The following is a 19,688-nucleotide window of genomic DNA, read 5'->3' on the forward strand; positions in this document are numbered from 1 at the left end:
ACTGGGCGCATTGTCAAATCTTTCTTTGGCACAAGGAAGTAAGTTGAATAGATACCCTTGTTTACCTGGTGTCCTGGGACGAGTTCTATCGCGTCCTTTTCTAGCAGAATGGCGATCTCCTCGAGAAGGATCTTCTGATGTTCTAAGTAGTGTATTCTTTGTCGTGGAGGGTGGTTCCGGGGACGCTGCAGTAATTCTATACAATATCCTGTGGACACTGTTGACAGCACCCATCTGTCTGAGGTGATCCCTTCCCAAGCCTGGGTGAAGTTGGAAATGCGTCCCCCTACTGGGGTTGCGTGAGAAGGGACCCTGAACTGAGCGTCACTGCTTTGACGGAGGCGTGCCACCTCCCTTGTTGGGGCTGCCTCTGCCTCTTCCACGACCTCTCTTGTTACCCTTGCTGTAACTTTGGGTAGACTGCTGGTTGTTGTTCCATTGTGTACCCTGTCCTTGGGCATAGTTGCCTCTTTGTGAATTTTGGCCGCGTGGGCGACGAAAATTACTGTTCCCCCTCTGGTTCGGGGGTTTGTTGGTAAGCTGGCCAAGGGATTTGAGAGTCTCGTACTCGTCCTTGGCATTCTTAAGTGCGTCTTCGACCGCTTTCCCAAACAATAGATCTGGTTCCACCGGCTTGTCTATTAATAAAGCCTGTGTTTCTGTTTTGAACCCCGACTGCCGTAACCACGCATGTCTCTTGATAACAGTACCTTCTGCTATCAATCTTCCTGCGTTGTCTGCAGCGTCGAAAGTTGCTTTTAAGATGCAACCAGACACGGCTCTCCCTTCTGCCAAGATCCGAGCCAACTGGCCCTTTAACGGTTCAGGAGCAGAGGCTATGAGCGCCGCGACCTCTTCCCATTGATGGCAGTTGTAACTTGCCAACAGGGTGGTGGAGTTTGCAATCCTTGCTTGGTAGGCGGACGTTGAGGCTACCTTCCTGCCAAACCCGTACAGTCTTTTGCTCTCCTTGTCGGGAGGAGCTTCTGACGACGATAAGGGTGTCCCAGCCCTCTTCCGAGTGTTGGTAACCACTAGGGAGTCTGGTTTAAGATGACCTCTTATATAAAGAGGGTCAGACTGGGCTGCCCGAAAAAGTTTTTCGACTCTGGGGTTGACGGCTCTGGTGAGGTTAGGATTCACCAGGGATGGATCTATTCTACGTTGGATGGATTTAAGGATAGGGATGGTCTGAGCGACCGGCCTCCTCTCTCCCACCAACTCTTCTGCGAAGTCCCTTTCCTCCTGTACACCGTGGGTGTCGATGTGAAAATGTTCTGCTGCGCGAGCAAGAACTTCATTAAGAAGGGGTTGGTTATCAACTGGCGAGTCGGTAACTGGGGCTTCGCTCTCTACCGGGGAATCTACTCTGTAAATTTCCTGCTCATCTTCTACCTCCTCCAGGTCCTCATCCTCCGCATAGTATTCAGACCCGGTTCGTTCCTCCATAATTGTAAACTCCTGGTCCCCTTCAGGGAAAGGTTCTCCTTGGTATCTGGGGTGTGGAGTAGAGTATGGAGTAGAGTAAGGCTGCACCTCGAAGGGGTCAGGTCTTTCGACCCGGGCCTTTTTACTTAGGGGGATAGGATCAGAGGAGCCTGAGGGTGTGGCCCCTTGAGGGTCATACGAAAGGAAATGTTCAGGGTTTTTGTCATAAAAATCAGCTAAGGAAGACATCCTTGACATGACCCTGTCTATGTCCTCACTGGACCATTCTTTGGAACAGGGTATGACTTTAGTAGGCAATTTAGAGGACTTATCAAGGGTACGCTTGCTTGATGTTGATGTCCCAGTAGATTTATGTTTATCTGTCTGCTTGGGGTGGAAGGATGGTCTTACAGGAGTGGAGGGCTGAGCTTTCCGCTGTTTCCCTCCCTCCCCGTGCGTGGAAAAATGTTTTCCCTGCCCCTTGGAGGCCCCAGAGACTTTCGACGCCTGGCGCCGAGGGTCGGGAGAGGTATCTTGCTTCGAGCGTGGGGCCTCGCTGGTGTTAACTGCGCTCTCGGTCTCTTGGAGCGCGGCCTGGGGGTGGAAGTCGTCTTCGTCTTCCGACGATCGAACTTCCGTTAATCTAGGGAGTGAGGCACTCTTGGCAAGAGTGGATGATTGCCTTGCGTCATGAGGCGATCTCGATCGAGAGCGCCCAGAGGACACCGAGTCGGACCGTTCTATCCGTGCCTCTTTCCGAGAAGTCGACGTCGTCGAGGTTCGGTTGGACTTAGTGTGTTTAGTGTGTGTAGGGTGTGTAGCGCTTGCGTCGCCGGGGGTCTTCCCCATAGCCGCCCTGCCGGACAACCTTCCGAGGTCGGGGACCTGCGCTCGGCAGTCTTTCGACGCCGTAATGCCCTCGCCGTCCGAAAGTACGGCGTCGCTGCCATCGCTGAAGGCGCCCTCCGCTGCCATGGCTGCCTGCCTGGCGTGGTGGGCCCAACGCTTTGTCGAACGGTCCTTAAGTGTTTTAGGTTTAAACCTACTACACGCTCTGCAGTTCGCTTCGGGGTGGTCCCTCGGCAAGCAGAGATTGCACGTGGCGTGCCTGTCGACCCAAGGGTATTTGCGGTTGCACTTGGGGCAGAATTGGAAAGGGGTACCCTCCATACGCACCTTGAGGCAGCGGGCTGGTAAGTGTAGGAAATATATAAGGTGTACCTATATACCAAGAGTGAAGAGTATGTACCACCCCCCACTCTCCCTACTTGCAGGGCCGAGGCCAGCGGCCAACCAGGCCCGAGCCGAGGCCAGCGGCCTTCCGAGGCCCAGATCCGTCGTGCAGCAGCCGACGGTCAATGTCTTCTCCAGCCGTCGTCGAGTGTCGATGGTCGACGTTGGGGTGGGGAAGGATGTCAATAAATAATATTAAATTGCAATAATTAGCAAAAGTATGGCTAAGGCCAGGGGACTCCGCAAGATGCTTCCGACCAGTATGGCGGAAAAAAACAATCTGAGGATCCCAGACGCGTGAGGGATCTTGGGTACAGTGGACGTCACACTAGGGATAGTATTACTGGCACGCCTGTGTCGACGCCCATTTTCGAGTTTCGAAAAACAAACTGTAATACTCCGCAGCTTCCACTAGATGTCGGCCTATGCACAGCATGTGATCTAAGCAGATTCCACAAGCCTCAGAAATATATATATATATATATATATATATATACACATACACACACACACCCCCACACGTATGATTTATATGGTGTTCAAGGATGAGGGGGAGGGAGGGGATGAGGGTAGACATATGGGCTCCCTTTTCTGCTCTCTCCTTCCTGTCCCCTATGTAGCCAATCCTCTACATGTAGTTATCTACTGCTTTCTAGTTCATTTTGTGTTGTATACATACCTGCACACATACACATGTGAAGAATAAGGTTAGAAGAAAAGGAAAATGGTAACTTCTTTTGGAATTCCTAATATAGTGAGCACAATAGTTTAATGTACAAGAGAATGCAAAGCACAGTAGACTCAGACAAATCTTCTCTTACGTTAAAGCATTCAAGATCAAACTTCGGAATTTTAAATTTCGTTTAAAAAAATTCATTTAAAAAGGCGACTAAATCCTACACGTGGGCTTATCGTCTATATCCACAAAATATTACCAGATCTCTGTAATAGGTCATAGATACACTTAAGATAATGTTGTATGGCCATCCTCTAAAAACATACACAAGTTAACCGATTGATTGCTAATAAACAAATAGCGATCACTGTTCCCACAAGTTGCTTTATTAACACACAAAATACGAATTCTTACTCACGCACAGTCACACTTAAGACTCCTATACTTATGTAGCACAAACCACAAACTGAAACCTCTATTAAGCTTAATAGAGGTCATTACCCAATGGAGCTATTCTTATAAAGGATAAGAGACGGGTTAACATGCTAGGCTTCGTACCTACACACTGCGATTGACAAATATCCCTGCACTGGATGCATTAGTCTCCCTGAGCTACCTTACTAGCAACTCAGACTGGTGGAGCAGCTAAAAGCAGCCTTTCAAAGGATACTGGGAAAAAAGTACATTTATAGTGAGCAGGGCCTGTTCTGCATACACAATGTTCCCACAAACTTTGCCCCAGTATATTACGCATTCAAAATGCATTACATACCTAATGCAAAGCATTCTGTAATGAACAGTTTCATTTGGATACATCAAACTTTACTCACCAACTGGAAATGGTCATGGCCTCTTCAGAATCTTGCTCCAAATGTCTGAGAAAAAAAGGAAAAGTAGGCAATGGTCAAGGGAAAAGTAAAGTCTTTTCTTCTCAAGGTAGCTACTACATGACAAATCATATACCAGTGAATATAGTATTGATGATTTATAGGAATGTTAAGGCTACCCTTGATATCCAGTCCATCACCAAATGTAGAATGCGACCATAATGCAACATGCAGTGTTGCAGACCTAGTGAGGCCCTTTATTTTATCTTTTAATATAGTCTTAAGAAGTTTATACCCCATTACCCTGAAGAACACTGCAATTAAAATAAAGGCCAAATCCATTAGCTTCCAGTGGATTATTGCCTGGAAATAAAAGTTAAAAATCCTGAGGCCTTCAAGATTTTTTTTACTGCACAAAACCAAATAAATTCAGATTTTGCGTGAAATCAGTAAATGTACTGATTTCATCCAGGCTTTAATATCTAATAAGCATTGACTCAATCTAGGGCTGGGTGATTCATCTAGTTTTGTATATCGATATATTTTTAAAATCAATATAGGTTGAGACAATATCGTTAACATCGAGATACATGGAATATATTACTAGTAATCTTATTTCTGATACTTGTATCTGCTTAGATTCACATGCTCTGCATAGTCCCGACATCTAGAGAGTAGTAGTATTTCAAGATTTGTTTTTAAAACTTTTTTTTTTTTAAAAGACGTCACCTGGGTGTGTTAATAATACCATACCTAGGGTCACATCTACTGTACCCATGGGCTACACGTTGCAGTCGCTCAGATTATTTCTGACATGAGGTTGCATGAAGTGTAGCATGACTACAGATATGATAAAGCAGACCACCATAAAGCCAGAAAGGCATTGATGCACCTTCTACTCCAAGAGGGGAGGAAGGGTGGGTGCATGTGAAGCTAAACAGATACAAGCATCAGAAATACGATTATAGTGAGTAATGTATCCTTTCTGAGGCTTGTGGATCTGCTTAGATCACATAGTAATGTATCCTTTCTGAGGCTTGTGGATCTGCTTAGATTACATGCTCATAAATTAGCGATCAGTATCTGGAGAACGAGGTGGAATGTGGGAAGGTACAGTAGCAAAAGATGTTTTAGCACCGGTTGTCCCACCAGTGAATCTGCTTTAAGGTGAGTATCAATGCAATAAAGCTGTGAGAAGGTATCAATGGAACTCCATGTAGCTGCTTTGCAAATGGCATCTAGGGGGACGTTTGCAATGAAGGCTAAGGTAGCTCCTGTACCTCCGGTACAGCGATCCCTGGGAGTGAAAGGTAAAGCTCTTTTGGAGAGGGAATAGAGTTTTATGCATTGGACTATCCATCTAGAGATGGCATTTTTGAGAGATATGATCGCCTTCTCTACCAGGTGCTATAGAAGCAAAGAGCTGGTCTGCGTCCCTTAGGGGATTCGTTTTTTTCACATAGTACAAGACTGCCCTCCGTACATATGGTGTATGGAGGCTTCTTTCAGCTGAGAAGGATGGATTCTGAAAGAAGGTAGGAAGCTCGATAGACTGATTAACATGGAACTTTGAAATGAATTTAGGGGAAACCCTAGGGTGTGTTCGTCCTCGTGGATTACGAAGAAAGGGTCTTGTACGGACAAAGCCTGTAGCTCACCGACTTGTCTTGGAGGGGATAGCTACCAGGAATGCAGTTTTGTAGGTCAGGTCTTTCAGGCTGGCCTTGTGCGTAGGGTCAAAGGGCCGACCCATGAGTTTGGTAAGCACAACATTAAGATCCCAACCTAGTGGAGGGTTAGAAATGGGAGATTAGCCTCTTTACCCCTTACATGAAGGCCTTAATGACTGGAACTTTCCACCAGGACACCTTGCTCTGCGACGTGGTGTAGGCAGACAGAGCAGCCATGTGTACCTTGGAGTTAAATGCTACGCCGGTGTCCAGTAGATAAAGCATGTAATGCAGAATGTTAGCCGGAGAACATTCAATTGGGTTTCTGGATTGGAACCTGCACCATATCACAAACCTTTTCCACTTGTGTTAAGAACGATGGCAAGGCGTGCACGCTGGTTCCCAGTCAAGTTTTCCTGTTGTAGCAACAAATTGTCTTCTCCTCCAAATGTTTTCTTGACTCCATCAATCATCAGGGAGGCTGTGTTTCTTTTCTTTTTCAGGCGTGTCTAGTTGCATTTCCTTTTCAGGTTAATTCACATTGATGTCTCTAAGAATTCTGGTACTTGTATTCTCACACTTTTTTCAATTGCAGGTGAATGGGCAACAACTCCCTCCAAAGCACACATCTTACCCTTGATAGGGGGAGGGGGAAAACCATGTTTATGGCTCTCCATAGTAAGGCAGGATGGCCTGGAACATAGTGTTAAGAATGATGGCAAGGCGCGCACTCTGGTTCCCAGTCAAGTTTTCCTGATGTAGCAACAATTTGTTTTCTTTCTCCTCCAAACGTTTTCTTGACTCCATCAATCATCAGGGAGGCTGTGTTTCTACATGTACCAGAATCCTTAGAGACTTTAATGAGAATTAACCAGACACACCTGAAAAGGAAAAGGAAAAAAACCTCCCTTATGATTGATAGAGTCAAGAAAACATTTGAGGAGAAGACCAACTGTTGCTTTAGCAGGTAAATCTGACTGGGAATCAAGATGGCGCGCCTCATCTCCATTTCTACTTAGTGTTTCAAGAGTCCCGGGCTCAAGAGGCAGCAGCACTAGGGTCATCATGCCTTACTATGGAGAGCCATAAACATGGGTTTCCCCTCCCCCTGTCAAGGGAAAGATTTGTGCTTTGGAGGAGAGTTAGTTCCTAGTCATCTGCATTGAAAAAGGTGTGCGACTACATGTACCAGAATCCTTAGAGACTTTAATGAGAATTAACCAGACACCTGAAAAAGAAAAGGAAAACAGCCTCCCTGATGATTGATAGTCTTCTCCTCCAAACGTTTTCTTGACTATAACTGTTGCTTTAGCAGGTAAATCTGACTGTGAATCAGAGTGCGCGCCTCATCTCCATTTCTACTTACAACCTTTTCCACTTGTTGAAGTAACAATGCCTGGTGTTGGGTTTCAGTGCTTCTTTTAGGCTATCAATACACCATTGTGGAAGATTTAAATGACTGAATTCTAGGACTTCAGGATAAGGCTGTTAAGTTCATAGATTGAGGATGAGCATGATATGATAGGATAGGTTATTTATAACGCGCTTCACATAAAGAGGTTTCTAAGCGCGGACCCGGGGATCGAACCTGTGGTGCCCCGTATCGTCTTGCTTCCAAGGCGAGCATGTTGCCGCTGAGCTATCCTCCTCAGACAGAGAGAGATGCCCCCTTTTGTAGTGATAACATGCTGCAGGGGCATAGGAGCTTCATTGGGTTGCACATCGCCAGTTTGAGCAGATGTGGAAACCAGGGTTGTCTTGCCCACATGGGAGCAACCAGGATTAGAGTATCTTGTTCCTAGTGCATCTTGTGCACTATCCTGCTCAGAAGTGGTGTTGGGGGGGAAAGCGCAAGCAAATTTCCCTGACCAGTCCATCCACAGGACGTTCCCCCTTGGACCCTGGTTGGGGAAACCTGGCCGCAAAGTATGGGCATTGCGCGTTTAGGCCTGTGGCGAACAAATCTAATGGGGGATGACCCCATTAAGAGAAGATTCCATCTAGAATATCTCTGTTGAGTTGCAAATTGTGTTCCTCTGGTAGAGGGGATCTGCTTAGAGTATCTGGCAGAGCATTGAGTTCCCCTAGAACGTGTTGAGAGCTTAGGAACATGTTCCGCTTCAGTGCCCACTTCCATATTTTTTGGGGATAGTATGACAGACTTGGAGAGTGTGTACCTCCCAAGCTCGTTTATGTAGAACACAGAAGTGGTGCGGTCTGTGAGGACTTACACTGTATAGCCTGTAAGAGGTTGCTGAAAAGCTTGTAGAGCTTTGAGAACTGACACAAGTTCTAGAAAATAGATGTGATTTTTGGCTGTGGTGCGTGTCCACTGGCCGTGTGGTGTAGGAAGTGAGCTCCCCATCCGGCAAATTAGGCGTCTGTAGTTAGGATCACTTGTTTTGGTGGAATCCAAAAGAGCTTTCCTTTTAGCAGATTGTCCTTGGACCACCAGCGAAGAGCTTGTACCAGGGGTAGCGAAACAACCCCTAGATCGTCCCACTGACCGGTTGCCTGAGACCATTGTTTTGTTAACTACTCCTGCATTGGGCGCATGCGCAGGTGCGCATGTGGAACCAAGTGTATGCATGAGACCATCATCCCGAGCATGTGCATTGCTTTGCGTATAGTTATTTGGTGACCAGCTTTGTAATGAAGTACTTACAACAGCACGTTTAAGATGGCTCCCAGAAATTGTTTTATTTTGCTGAGAACTCGACTTGATAATTTCTTGTTGATGGAGAATCACAATTGGAAAAGAAGGTTGATAGATCTTTGGGTGTTTTGTCTGCAGATTTCAGGAAACTCCCCGGTTATTTGCCAGTCGTCTAGATAAGGGTACAAGGGGATGGACTCTCTGCGGAGGTCTGCTGCTACTACTGCGAGCACCTTCATGAACACTTGGGACGATTCCGAAGGGGAGCACCTTGTGTACAGTGCACTCATGCTATTTAGAATCTCAGATATTTCCTGTACGCTGGGAATATTGAAATATGAAAGTATGCATCTTTCGTATCAAATGTTGCCATGTAACCACCACCCCCCGTTTTAGGAGGGGGATTATCTCAGAGCGCAGTCATTCAGAACTTTTGAGGTTTGACATATGCGTTCGCTGGGCCTAGATCTAGCACTGGGTGCATGAATAGATCTTTCTTTGGCACAAGGAAGTACGTTGAATAAATACCCCCGTTTACCTGATTTGCTGGGGCAATCTCTATGGCGTCTTCTTATAGCTGGGTTTTTACTTCTTCCAGTAGTATGCGCCGCTGTTCGGGCGTCATCCTTCTGTGTCTAGCCGAGTGGTTTTTGCAAGAGTTCTACGCAATACCCGCTTACTACGGTGGACATTACCCACTTGTCTGAGAGATGCAACCCCCTGCCGGGGTGGCATGGGAGGGGACTTGGAGCAATGTGTCATTGCTTGGAAGGGGTGGAGTCTCTGGCCCGGGGAGCCTCTACCTCTTCCTCTGGATCTTTTATGACCTCTTTGAAAATTAGAAGAGGAGGCCTGTCCCTGTGTGTAGCCCCATGACGAAGACTGTCCTCCTTGGTTGAACCCAGAGGAGCGTTGTGTGCACTGTCCACAAAAACTCCTGGAGTTAGAGGAACCCCGTGGGACAAAGGGTTTGTTGGTTAAATGCCCCAGGACTTAGTATCGTACTCTTCCTTCAAACGTTTGAGGGCATCTTCGACTGCCTTGCCAAAGAGGGCATTAGGTTCCACTGGCATGTTACGCAAGGTGGCCTGTGTTTCCAATTTAAACCCAGACTGTCTAAGCCAGGCATGGCGTTTGATATGGGTGCCCTCTGCAATAACGCAATCTGCATTATCAGCAGTGTCAAGGTTGTTTTTCAGACGGCAGCCATCTGTAGCTGGGACTTTAGGTCCGGGAACCGCCTCAAACTGGTGTTCCAACTCGTCCCACTTACGACAGCCACAACAAGCTAGGAGGGTGGTATTAGCAATTCTTGCCCAATAGGCCGCTGAAGACGCAACCTTTCTGCCATAGGTGTTGTAGAGAAGGCATGCAACAGCAGTACGACAGACAAGTGACCACAGTCCAAGGGTGTGATAAACGCCCATCTAAATCTATAGATGGGAGCAAGCTACGAGCAAATAATCATGCAGTCCTAGTGGGCCTAAACAAAAAAGAAAGAAACCTGTTGCCAATCCTTACCGCTAATTTACAAATAGTGTGGGATAATAGTCATGAAAAAGAAAGAAATGTTCACAAAATGACGTCAGGATGTTCAGGCCATTGGCCTCCCTTACCCATGTTTTCTGCACGGGGCAAGGCGGTTCACTCGAGCAAAGCACACACTGGTTTCTTCGACACAAGTTTACATTCCAGCAACAGGGCCTTCTGTGCCCAAGTCCCTTTTCCCAAAGTATCTTGATTCAGAGAGCTCGATGTACACAAAATAAGATACACAGGTATTCACCTCGGGTGCTTCACCCTGCATCCCCCTGAGGCGGGCTCAGATCCCTGTTATTTTACGATCGTTACTTTCGGATCCCCCCTCTTTTGGGCTCAGATTCCACTTTTTACACAAAGTTCAAAGAATATTTTGTTTTCTTGGGTGACACACGTTTCACCCGGGATCCCCCTCAGCCAGGATCAGATCCTTCCGCTTTTCCAATTAGTCTCCTTCAGCCGGGGTCGGACAAATTGTATTTCACCTAGGTTTATCGAAGACTTCAGGGTCTACAGGGTTTAGCATGACCTGTTGCAGGACCACTTCAATACAAACTTCCATTTTACAATACAGTTGCCATTCAGTTGGATACCTAACAGAGACCTTCGAATGAGCACCCATGTGGCGCCGGACCACTCTGTATACGGTATCTCACTTGGCCTCCCAAAGTTCATTCACTCCTTTGGTTTCCAATTATACTTGCGTCGCTCATCAAATGCGTTTCACACACTGTCCTCTTTAGATTTCTTCATACAATGTTGCCGCTTGTAACCTTGGTTCAAACACAGGCTGGGTTGGTATCCAGTCTCTCTGACTCACTGGCTGTGATGTCTTTACTGGCGCTGCTTTGTTGTAAGAGCCAAGGACAGTACCACAGCGGCAATCGCTCCTCGCGGCCTTTGTTATCGCCACGGGAGAGCCACGGATACCTTTGATGCACAGTGTAGGTTTGTTCAGCTTTAGTTCCTGGTCTTAGGCTACTTACTTTCCAGGTTTCGTGAAAGTAACCGTCTTTAAAAAGGTCAAGGGCACTTCCCTCATTGCAAACCCTCAGGTCTCGCCGTCTTACTCCTTGTATTAAACTGCCATCTTGGAACTGCCATTTCCACATGTGTGTTTTCTTGCTCTGCCTTTTATCTGTGTGGGGAAGCGTGATGGAAGTCAAGGGTGTGTAATGATCAGTAATTGCCTGACCATGGTATTGGGACATGTCAGGTATACGGCTCTTGTGTTAGTCCGTTGTCGCTCACAGTGAACTTTCCATGAGAACATTTCAATGTTGGGAAACAAGGGGGTTGGGGGGACTTAAGTTCCTAGGAAAAAAGGTCTTACAGGGAAGGGCATACCACGTCTCACCATCCAGTGCCCCCCTTCCACTCCCTGAAGACCACCTCATCCAGGTGATCCTCCCGCACTAGTATACCCCCAGGAACTGGATCATAAAGCGATGGCTGTGCCCTGGCCACCTAGATGATAGATCCCCCAGGGACTAGCGAGTGAGACACCTTCAGGTGTCTCACAGTGTATACCTATTTACGTTCTTCATCTGGCGGACATTCTGCCGATGCCAAAGGAGTGCCAGCCCTCTTTCTAGTAGTTGTGACAAATGAGTCAGGTTTGAGCTGGCCCCTAATGTACAGCGGGTCTGTAGGCGCTGGCTTGAATAATTTTTCAATGCAAGGGTTCACCACCCTTGTGAGGTTAGGCGTAAGCAGGGAAGGCTGGATACGCCTCTGGCTGGATTATAAAAAGGATAATTAACTGAGTGGCAGACCTCTTGTCACCAAGAACGTCCTCCACAAAGTCCTTGTCCATGTGTGTTTCCAGGGTGTTAATAGTTAAGTGTTGGGCAGCTTTTAGCAGCAGCTCGTTATACTGTAGCGGGCAGTCTACTGGAGAGTCTGCTACTGGCTTGTATTTGTGGTCATGTCATCGTCATCATCATCATTGTACTGATCTTGGCTGTATTGGTCTTCATGGTCTCCTAACGAGCCGGGATCTTGAGACCCAGAGTGGTCGATAGTGTACATATCCTGAGAGGGGTCTTGATAAAGGGAGGTGCTGGGAAGTGAGATGTGGCTTCTTAGCAGCGGGTTGTCCCTAAGGGTGCCTGTCCATGACATCTACAAAGCAGGACATCCTATTCATTATTCTGTTGAATTGTTCAGGGGTCCACTCAGTGGAAATTTGTAAACCTGAGGGGGTAAATGTGTGTTGAGAGGGTGTCTGATCCTTGTGCTGCCCCGGTGAGTATATATACAGGGGAGGAGGAGCCAGCTTCTCGCAAGACCGTGGGCTGGTGTGGCAAAGGCATTAAGCATTTAGTCCATTTTGGCATCTGTCTTTAGAAGTCTAGCAGGGATGTGCTCGGCGTAGACTGTGGGGACACTGATGCGCGTTTCACTGCACGTTTTTCGGAAGGCAAAAGGAGGGCTTTTCTATGCACGGTACCGAAACGGCTTTCGACGCCAGTTCAGGAGGCCAGTCGTGTAGCGAAAGCCTGAGCGATGGCCCAGAGGACAAGGAAGGTTTAGAGGCTTCCTCCACGAACACCGCGTTGGATTCGACGGTCGACGACTTCGTCGACGGTCGGCCATGGGTGGTGTGTTCGAAGTGTTTGTGCTTGGGCCGCCGGTTGTAGTCTCTGTCACAGAGCTGCAGGCCTGCTTAGTGGAGTCAGGAGACCACAAGTGGGGTTCCAACAAACCTTGGTCACCTTTAGCCCATACTGCCCTCACTGGATTCCCCAGTCATGTCGATGGAGGCTTTAGTCTGCATGTTGGGGACGGCCCAGCGCTTGGTTCGGCGGTGGTCTTTTAGTGTGGAAAAGTTTGCAAAACTTGCAGACCTTTTTAGGATGGTCCCTAGGAAGGCAGTATTTACACATTCAGGAAATTCCCTTGGAACAATACTCACTATTACAAGTAGGACAACAAGGGGGTATTCTCCATAATTAATGGAAAGGGCAATTTGGCGACAACAGGGAAAAGAGGGTGGCAGAATAGGCATTCTCTAAAGGGATGCAACTATATGAAACCTCCCCCCGGTCTCCCTACTGTAAGGGGCAAGGTCCCGAAAAGGCCATAAAGGCTGCAGTGTCTGGTCGTTGAGGCAGTCAGGCATCGAAGATGGAGCCGTCCGTCAAGCAGTAATGATGCAGCAGCAACGGGCGGACAGTAAGCATAGAAGAGAAAGTCTACGAATAAACTTTTAGTTAGTCAAAGGCATCAGCCTGAAAGGAACTCTGCAACTTCCAACTGACCACGATGGCTGAAAGAAACAATCTGACGGACCTTGACGCGTGAAGGACCACCAATATATGTCGGACTATGCAGAGAATGTGATCCAAGCCAACCAACAAGCCTCAAAATTATATATATATATAGATATATATATATATAGATATATATATTCGGAAAAAGATTTCCTTTTGTAGACATGCAAAAAGAAAAAGTCGGGATGCACTCCCAAAAGCAGTTGAAAAATGCTGTGATGAGTTGCAGCAAAGAGGCAATAACACTGAAGGGATTCCAGGAAAATTCCTTTATTGTAGTTTGTCACATTGCAAGGAAAGTGAAAGAAGAACGTACTTACATTTATGGAGGTAAGCATAGTTTCAATGTTCCACTAATATGGAAGAATACCACAGCATAACATGTAAATTAATGGGAATAAGCAACAAACATCGTCCAATACCTAAGTGCGTTTATAGATACAGTTGATGTTTGTACATAATACGTCACCATTGACAGTCTCTATATGAGCAATGTCTGCTATCCATCAAAGTTAACTGTGTGCATGATAAGACAGAGATGTGGTAGCAGATCACAATGCTTCAAATGGTCGTACTTAATTTTATTTGTTTAAAGCTATTGGTAATGCTTTTAACAAGATGCCTTTGCCACTTGCTAAGTTGCTTCTCATATAAAAATATATGCCTTCTACTGCTTTATGGGCACGGTGCTGGACTCTACAGTGACCCAGTGTGTGGTTCGTGTATGCTTGTTATATAGCCCATTGTGATGGACACAATTATCAAATTGCTCCATGCTCACAGAATAGTCAAAGACCCTATTCTAAATAAATAGATAAGGTGCATAGTGCATGTAAACCTCTTTACTAATAGTATAGCCTGTTGTAATTTTCAAAAATATAAAATTACAACAAACACGTAGAAATAGTCAAAGAGCCTGTTCTGTTTGGGTAAATAAAGTGCATAGTGCATGTAAACTTTTTTACTGTAAACATTACGACTTGTGCAAATAAGCAAAGCATCAATTGGCTAGAATGTGTCGTTTCCAACATAGACAGCCTTCAACAGAAATAAAGTGCAAAGTGCTAGGGACCTTTGAAAAGACCGCGTATGTACTAAAAGGGTCTTGTGCATGAAAAAAGTTTACATTTAGAATACTAGATCAAAGGACCTGTAATGGAATAAGGGTTATTAATATTCTCTGCAGTGGCTACTGAAGCTTGTATAAAGTAATTAAGAATAGATAACCTGCCTTAATATTTCAACAAAGACTTGAAAAATAAGGGGAGAGGGAAGAGACGGCTGTGAATGTCTAAACGCGTTCAACTGGCGAACGCTCCTTTTGGACCATGAAGAAAAAATAGTGCAAAGAGTGGGTTGAATAAATACCCTGGTTTACCTGGTTCGCCGGGACGACTTCTATGGCGTCCTTTAGGAGCAGCGTTGCGATTTCCTCGAGAAGGATGCATTGTGATGCATTGTTACCCCCCCCCCCCCGAGTTTTTCTTCCAGCGTGGAGGATGGTTCCAGATCCTAAGGATTAGTTCCACAGAGTACTCGCCCACCACGGTGGATATCACCTATTTGTCTGAGGTGATCACCTCCCATGTGTGGGTGAAGTTTGAAATGCACCCCCCTACTGGAGACGCATGGGAGGGCACCAGAAGCGGATATGTCACTGTTTTGGAGGTGTTGCTTCACCTCTAGAGGCAGAGGACCAACCCCGGCCGCAAGATCGGCACTGTCCTTTGTGAAGATTGGCCCAGATTGTTACCCCAGGATGACCCTTGGTTTTGACCATAAACAATTCCCAAAGGGGTTTAGGGTAAGCTGTCGGCTGATATAGAGGGGGTCCGTGGGTGCTGGCCGGAAGGGCTCTCTATGTGTGGGTTAACCGCACACATTTGATTTGATGTTTCCAGAGAAGATTGGATCCTTCTTTGGACAGATTGTAGGATTGGAATAAACGGTGTAACTGTTTTCCTATTCCCCCAGGATATCCTAAACAAAATCCTTGTCCTGCTGAGTCTCTTGTGTTCTGATCTGAAAGTGCTCAGCAGCCTAAATGAGCATGTCATTCAGAAGAAGCTGGTTTTCAATAGGCGAATTAGCCACAGGAGTGTCTTGGTTGATGTGAGAGGCTATAGTGTACATCTCGGTCTCTTGTCACCATAGCCTTCTTCTGTTCCCTCTTGAGCTGTACAAGTATCTACAGCATCATCATGATAGTCTGGGTCATAAAGATCTACGTAGGGAGGATCAACCGGTGGTGAAATATCCAGGGTGTCCTGAGACTTTTTAGATGGGGGTTGACTAGTAGGGACATTTGCAATGGCTCGAGAGCCAGAGGCAGCTGTAGTAGGAGTGTTTTGTAAAGCTTCCGGTTTTTTCAAAAACAGAAATTGCCAATAAAGGTCATCCTCCTCATGACCTGATCTGTCTTCACATGTCCATTGGGCTGAGCTCGGGATGGACATAGGGCCTAGTGTGGAAGCCTGAGGGGTTACAGTGCCTACTAAGGAGTCCTTTTCAGGAGGAGTACCTTGGTCTGCTAAGGAATCTTTCACATGAGGTCGAGAACCCTTGTGAGGCTCGGCTTTGGAGATATATATATATATGATACATTACTCACCGTAATCGTATTTCTGATGCTTGTATCTGCTTAGATTCACATGCTGTGCATAGGCCGACATCTAGTGGAAGCTGCAGAGTATTACAGTTTGTTTTTCGAAACTCGAAAAGGGGCGGCGAACAAGGGCATGCCAGTAATACTATCCCTAGTGTGACGTCCCCTGTACCCATGAGCCATCACGCGTGTAGGACCCTCAGATTGTATTTTATCTGACATGAGGTAGCATGCAGAGTTGCGTGAGTACAGAGTATCCAAGCAGATAAGATAGATAAGACTACAAGCATCCATGCACCTTCTCTCAGAGGGGAGGAAGGGCAGGCACATGTGAATCTAAGCAGATACAAGCATCAGAAATACGATTACGGTGAGTAATGTATCCCTTCTGGTGCTTGTGGAATCTGCTTAGATCACATGCTGTGCATAGATTAGCGAGCAGTGTTAGAATAAGGAGGTGGGATGTGAGAAGGTTCATGAGAGAACAAATGTCTTAGAACCAAGTGTCCCACTTGTGTATCTGTCTTGGAATGAGTGTCAATGCAGTAGTGCTGAGTAAAGGTGTGAATAGAGCTCCATGTAGCTGCTTTGCAAATGCTGTCAAAGGGTACATTTGCAATGAAAGCCAGAGTGGCTCCAGTACCTCTTGTAGTGAAAGGCAGTGTCATGTCTGAAAGGGAATAGCACAGTTGGATACATCGGACTATCCACCTAGAGATGCCGTTCTTAGAGACACAATCTCCTTCTCTGCCTGGAGCTTTGGAGACGAACAGCTGATCTGTTTTTCTTAGCGGTTTGGTCTTGTCTACATAGTAGAGGACTGACCTCCTCACATCTAGTGTGTGGAGTTTCACCTCAGCAGAGCTCTTGGGTTCTTGTATGAAGGCCAGTAGCTCAATAGACTGTTTAACATGGAATTTGGAAATGAACTTAGGTGAGAACCTAGGGTGAGTGCGTAAAACCAGTTTATCCTTATGAATAGTAAAGAAAGGATCCTGCACTGACAGAGCTTGAATTTCACTGACCCTTCTTATGGAGGTGATGGCTACTAAGAAGGCCGTTTTATAAGTCAGATGTTTGAGACTAGACTTGTGCATTGGTTCACAGGGAGGTCCCATGAGCATAGCAAGTACAACATTAAGGTCCCAACCTGGTGGTGGGTTAGAAATGGTTGGGTGGAGTCTCTTTACCCCTTCCATAAATGCTTTGACTGGCACTTCCCACCATGACACCTTGTTATGGGAAGTGGTGTAGGCTGATAAAGCTGCCAGGTGCACTTTAAGTGAGTTAAACACTAACCCTGCATCCAGTAGGTGGAGCATATAGGTGACAATATTAGAGGCAGTACAATCAACTGGGTTGATTTGCTTATTCTGGCACCAAATTACGAATTGTTTCCATTTGTCATAGTAACAGTGCCTCGTGTTAGGTTTTCTTGACTTTTTCAAGATATCCATACATCTCTGGGGTAAATTGAGATGTCCGAACTCTATGACTTCAGGAGCCATGCTGCCAAGTTAATCGAGTTGGGGTGAGGATGCACTGTTAGCCCCTTGTGGTGGGAGAGTAGGTTGTACTGGCACGGGAGCTTGATGGGGTCGCACGCCGCTAGTTTGTGTAGGTGTGGATACCATGGTAGTCTCGCCCACATAGGAGCAACCAGGATGAGCGTCATCGGTTCCCTGTGGAACTTGTTCACCACCTTCCTCATTAGAGGGGTTGGTGGAAAAGCGTAGGCAAACATCCATGACCAATTCATCCATAGGGTATTCCCCTTGGAGCCTGGTTGGGGGAACCTGGATGCGAAGTCTGGGCATTGCCTGTTTTCGCTTGGGGCGAATAGGTCTATAGTGGGGAAACCCCACTGAGAGAAGAGGTCTTCTACGACCTCTTTGTGTAGTTGCCACTCATGTTCTTCTGGGAGGGATCTATACTCAGTGTATCTGCTAGAGTTCCCCTGGACCATGGTGGGATGACAGGTAAATTTTCCGTTTGAGTGCACATTTCCAAATTTTCTTGGCAAGCTTGGACAGATTGGGTGAACAAGTGCCCCCTTGTTTGTTTAAGTAAAACATTGCAGTTGTGCTGTCTGTTAGGATCTGCGCGGACTGGTTGGATAGGAGGGGTTTGAATGCCCGAAGCGCTCTGAAGACTGCCAGAAGTTCTAGCAGATTGATGTGGTTCTGAGCCACTGTGTGAGACCAGAGACCCTGAGCTGTATGGTGAAGGTGTGGGCTCCCCACCCTGCCAGGGAGGCGTCTGTTGTGACAACGGCCTGTATCTCTGGATCGTAGAAGGGTTTCCCCTTCGTAAGATACTCTCTTGTCCACCAGCGAAGACTCTGTACTAGTGTTGGCGAAACAACCACTTGATTGTCCCAATGACCACTTGCTTGAGACCACTGTTTCGCCAACCATTCCTGCATGGGTCGCAGGCGCACGTGGCGAACCACGTAAATGCAAGATGCCATCATGCCTAGCAAACACATCGCTTTGCACACCCTTATATGGCGACCGGCCCGGTATTGAGAAATCTGCAGCAACATATTTCGAAATTCTTTCCTCTGATGGAAAGGCCAAACCCTCTTGGGTGTCTAGGACAGCTCCTAGGAACTGTTTTGAGGTTCTTGGCGCCTGACTTGATTTTTTCTCGTTGATTGAGAAGCCCAATTGGAAGAGGAGGTTGATAGTTCTTTGGATGTTGAGTCTGCAAATTAGGGGGGACTTCCCTGTAAAGAGACAGTCGTCCATGTAAGGGTACACTGGGATTGCATCCCTGCGTAGGTGCGCCACCACCACTGTCAATACCTTGGTGAATACCCTTGGAGCCGAGGCAATTCCGAAGGGCAGCACCTTGAACTGGTAGTGCTGGTTGTCTATCTTGAAACGCAAGAATTTTCTGTGAGCTTGGAACATTGAAATATGGAAATAGGCATCTTTCATATCCAATGTTGCCATGTAATCCCCCTTTTTTAGTAGGGGGATTACCTCTTGTAGTGTAGTCATGCAGAATTTTTGTGGCTTGACATACTTGTTTGCAGGTCACAAATCTAATACTGGGTGATCTGTCAGATCTTTTTTTTGGCACAGGAAGTAGGTTGAATAAATACCCTTGTTTACCTGTCTGACCGGGACGACTAATGGCGTCCTTTGCAAGCAGAATGGCGATCTCCTCGAGGAGGATTTTCTGATGGTCCAACTAGTGTATCTTCTATCCCGGAGGATGGTCGTGGGGGCGCCCTATTAACTCTATACAATATCCTCCGGACACAGTGGACAGCACCCATCTGTCCGAAGTGATCCCCTCCCATGCCTGGGTGAAGGTGGAAATGTGCCCCCCTACTGGGGTTGCATGGGAGGGGACCAAAAGTGGAACGTCACTGCTTACTGGGTGGCGTACCACCTCTGACGGGGCTGCCTCTAACCCTAGTGTGGCCCCTGTGCTGCCCTCTGGGGAAGCCCTGTGAAAATTGGAATTCATTGTTGCCCCATGAGGTTCCCTGATTTTGATAATAGTTAGAACCCCTCTGGGAGCTTTGGCCCCGAAAGTGATGAAAATTATTGTTTCCCCTCTGTCCTGAGGGTTTAATTGTGAGATGGCCGAGAGATTTTAGGGTCTCATACTCATCCTTAGCTGTCTTTAAGGCTTCCTCCACCGACTTGCCGAATAGTACGTTCGGCTCTACCGGCATGTCTATAAGAGTGGCTTGGGTCTCAGGTTTGAACCCTGACTGCCTCAGCCAAGCGTGACCCTTTATAACCGGGCCTTCGGCTATTAAC

General features: G+C 46.8%; 1 protein-coding gene across 4 annotated transcripts in view; it reads right to left on the reverse strand.

The window, feature by feature from the left end:
• The window catches only part of ABHD5 (abhydrolase domain containing 5, lysophosphatidic acid acyltransferase), a 349,392-nt gene that overhangs the window by 271,970 nt on the left and 57,734 nt on the right, over positions 1 to 19,688 (reverse strand). For all 4 annotated transcript variants that reach the window (XM_069648832.1, XM_069648830.1, XM_069648834.1 and 1 more), the window contains one exon: positions 4,168 to 4,212. In XM_069648832.1, the coding sequence (XP_069504933.1) occupies positions 4,168 to 4,212 (45 nt within the window). The remainder of the gene's footprint in view (positions 1 to 4,167; positions 4,213 to 19,688) is intronic.

This window comes from Ambystoma mexicanum, chromosome 2q, assembly GCF_040938575.1.
Source record: "Ambystoma mexicanum isolate Mex_15411 chromosome 2q, UKY_AmexF1_1, whole genome shotgun sequence".
Classification (NCBI taxonomy): Eukaryota; Metazoa; Chordata; class Amphibia; order Caudata; family Ambystomatidae; genus Ambystoma; species Ambystoma mexicanum.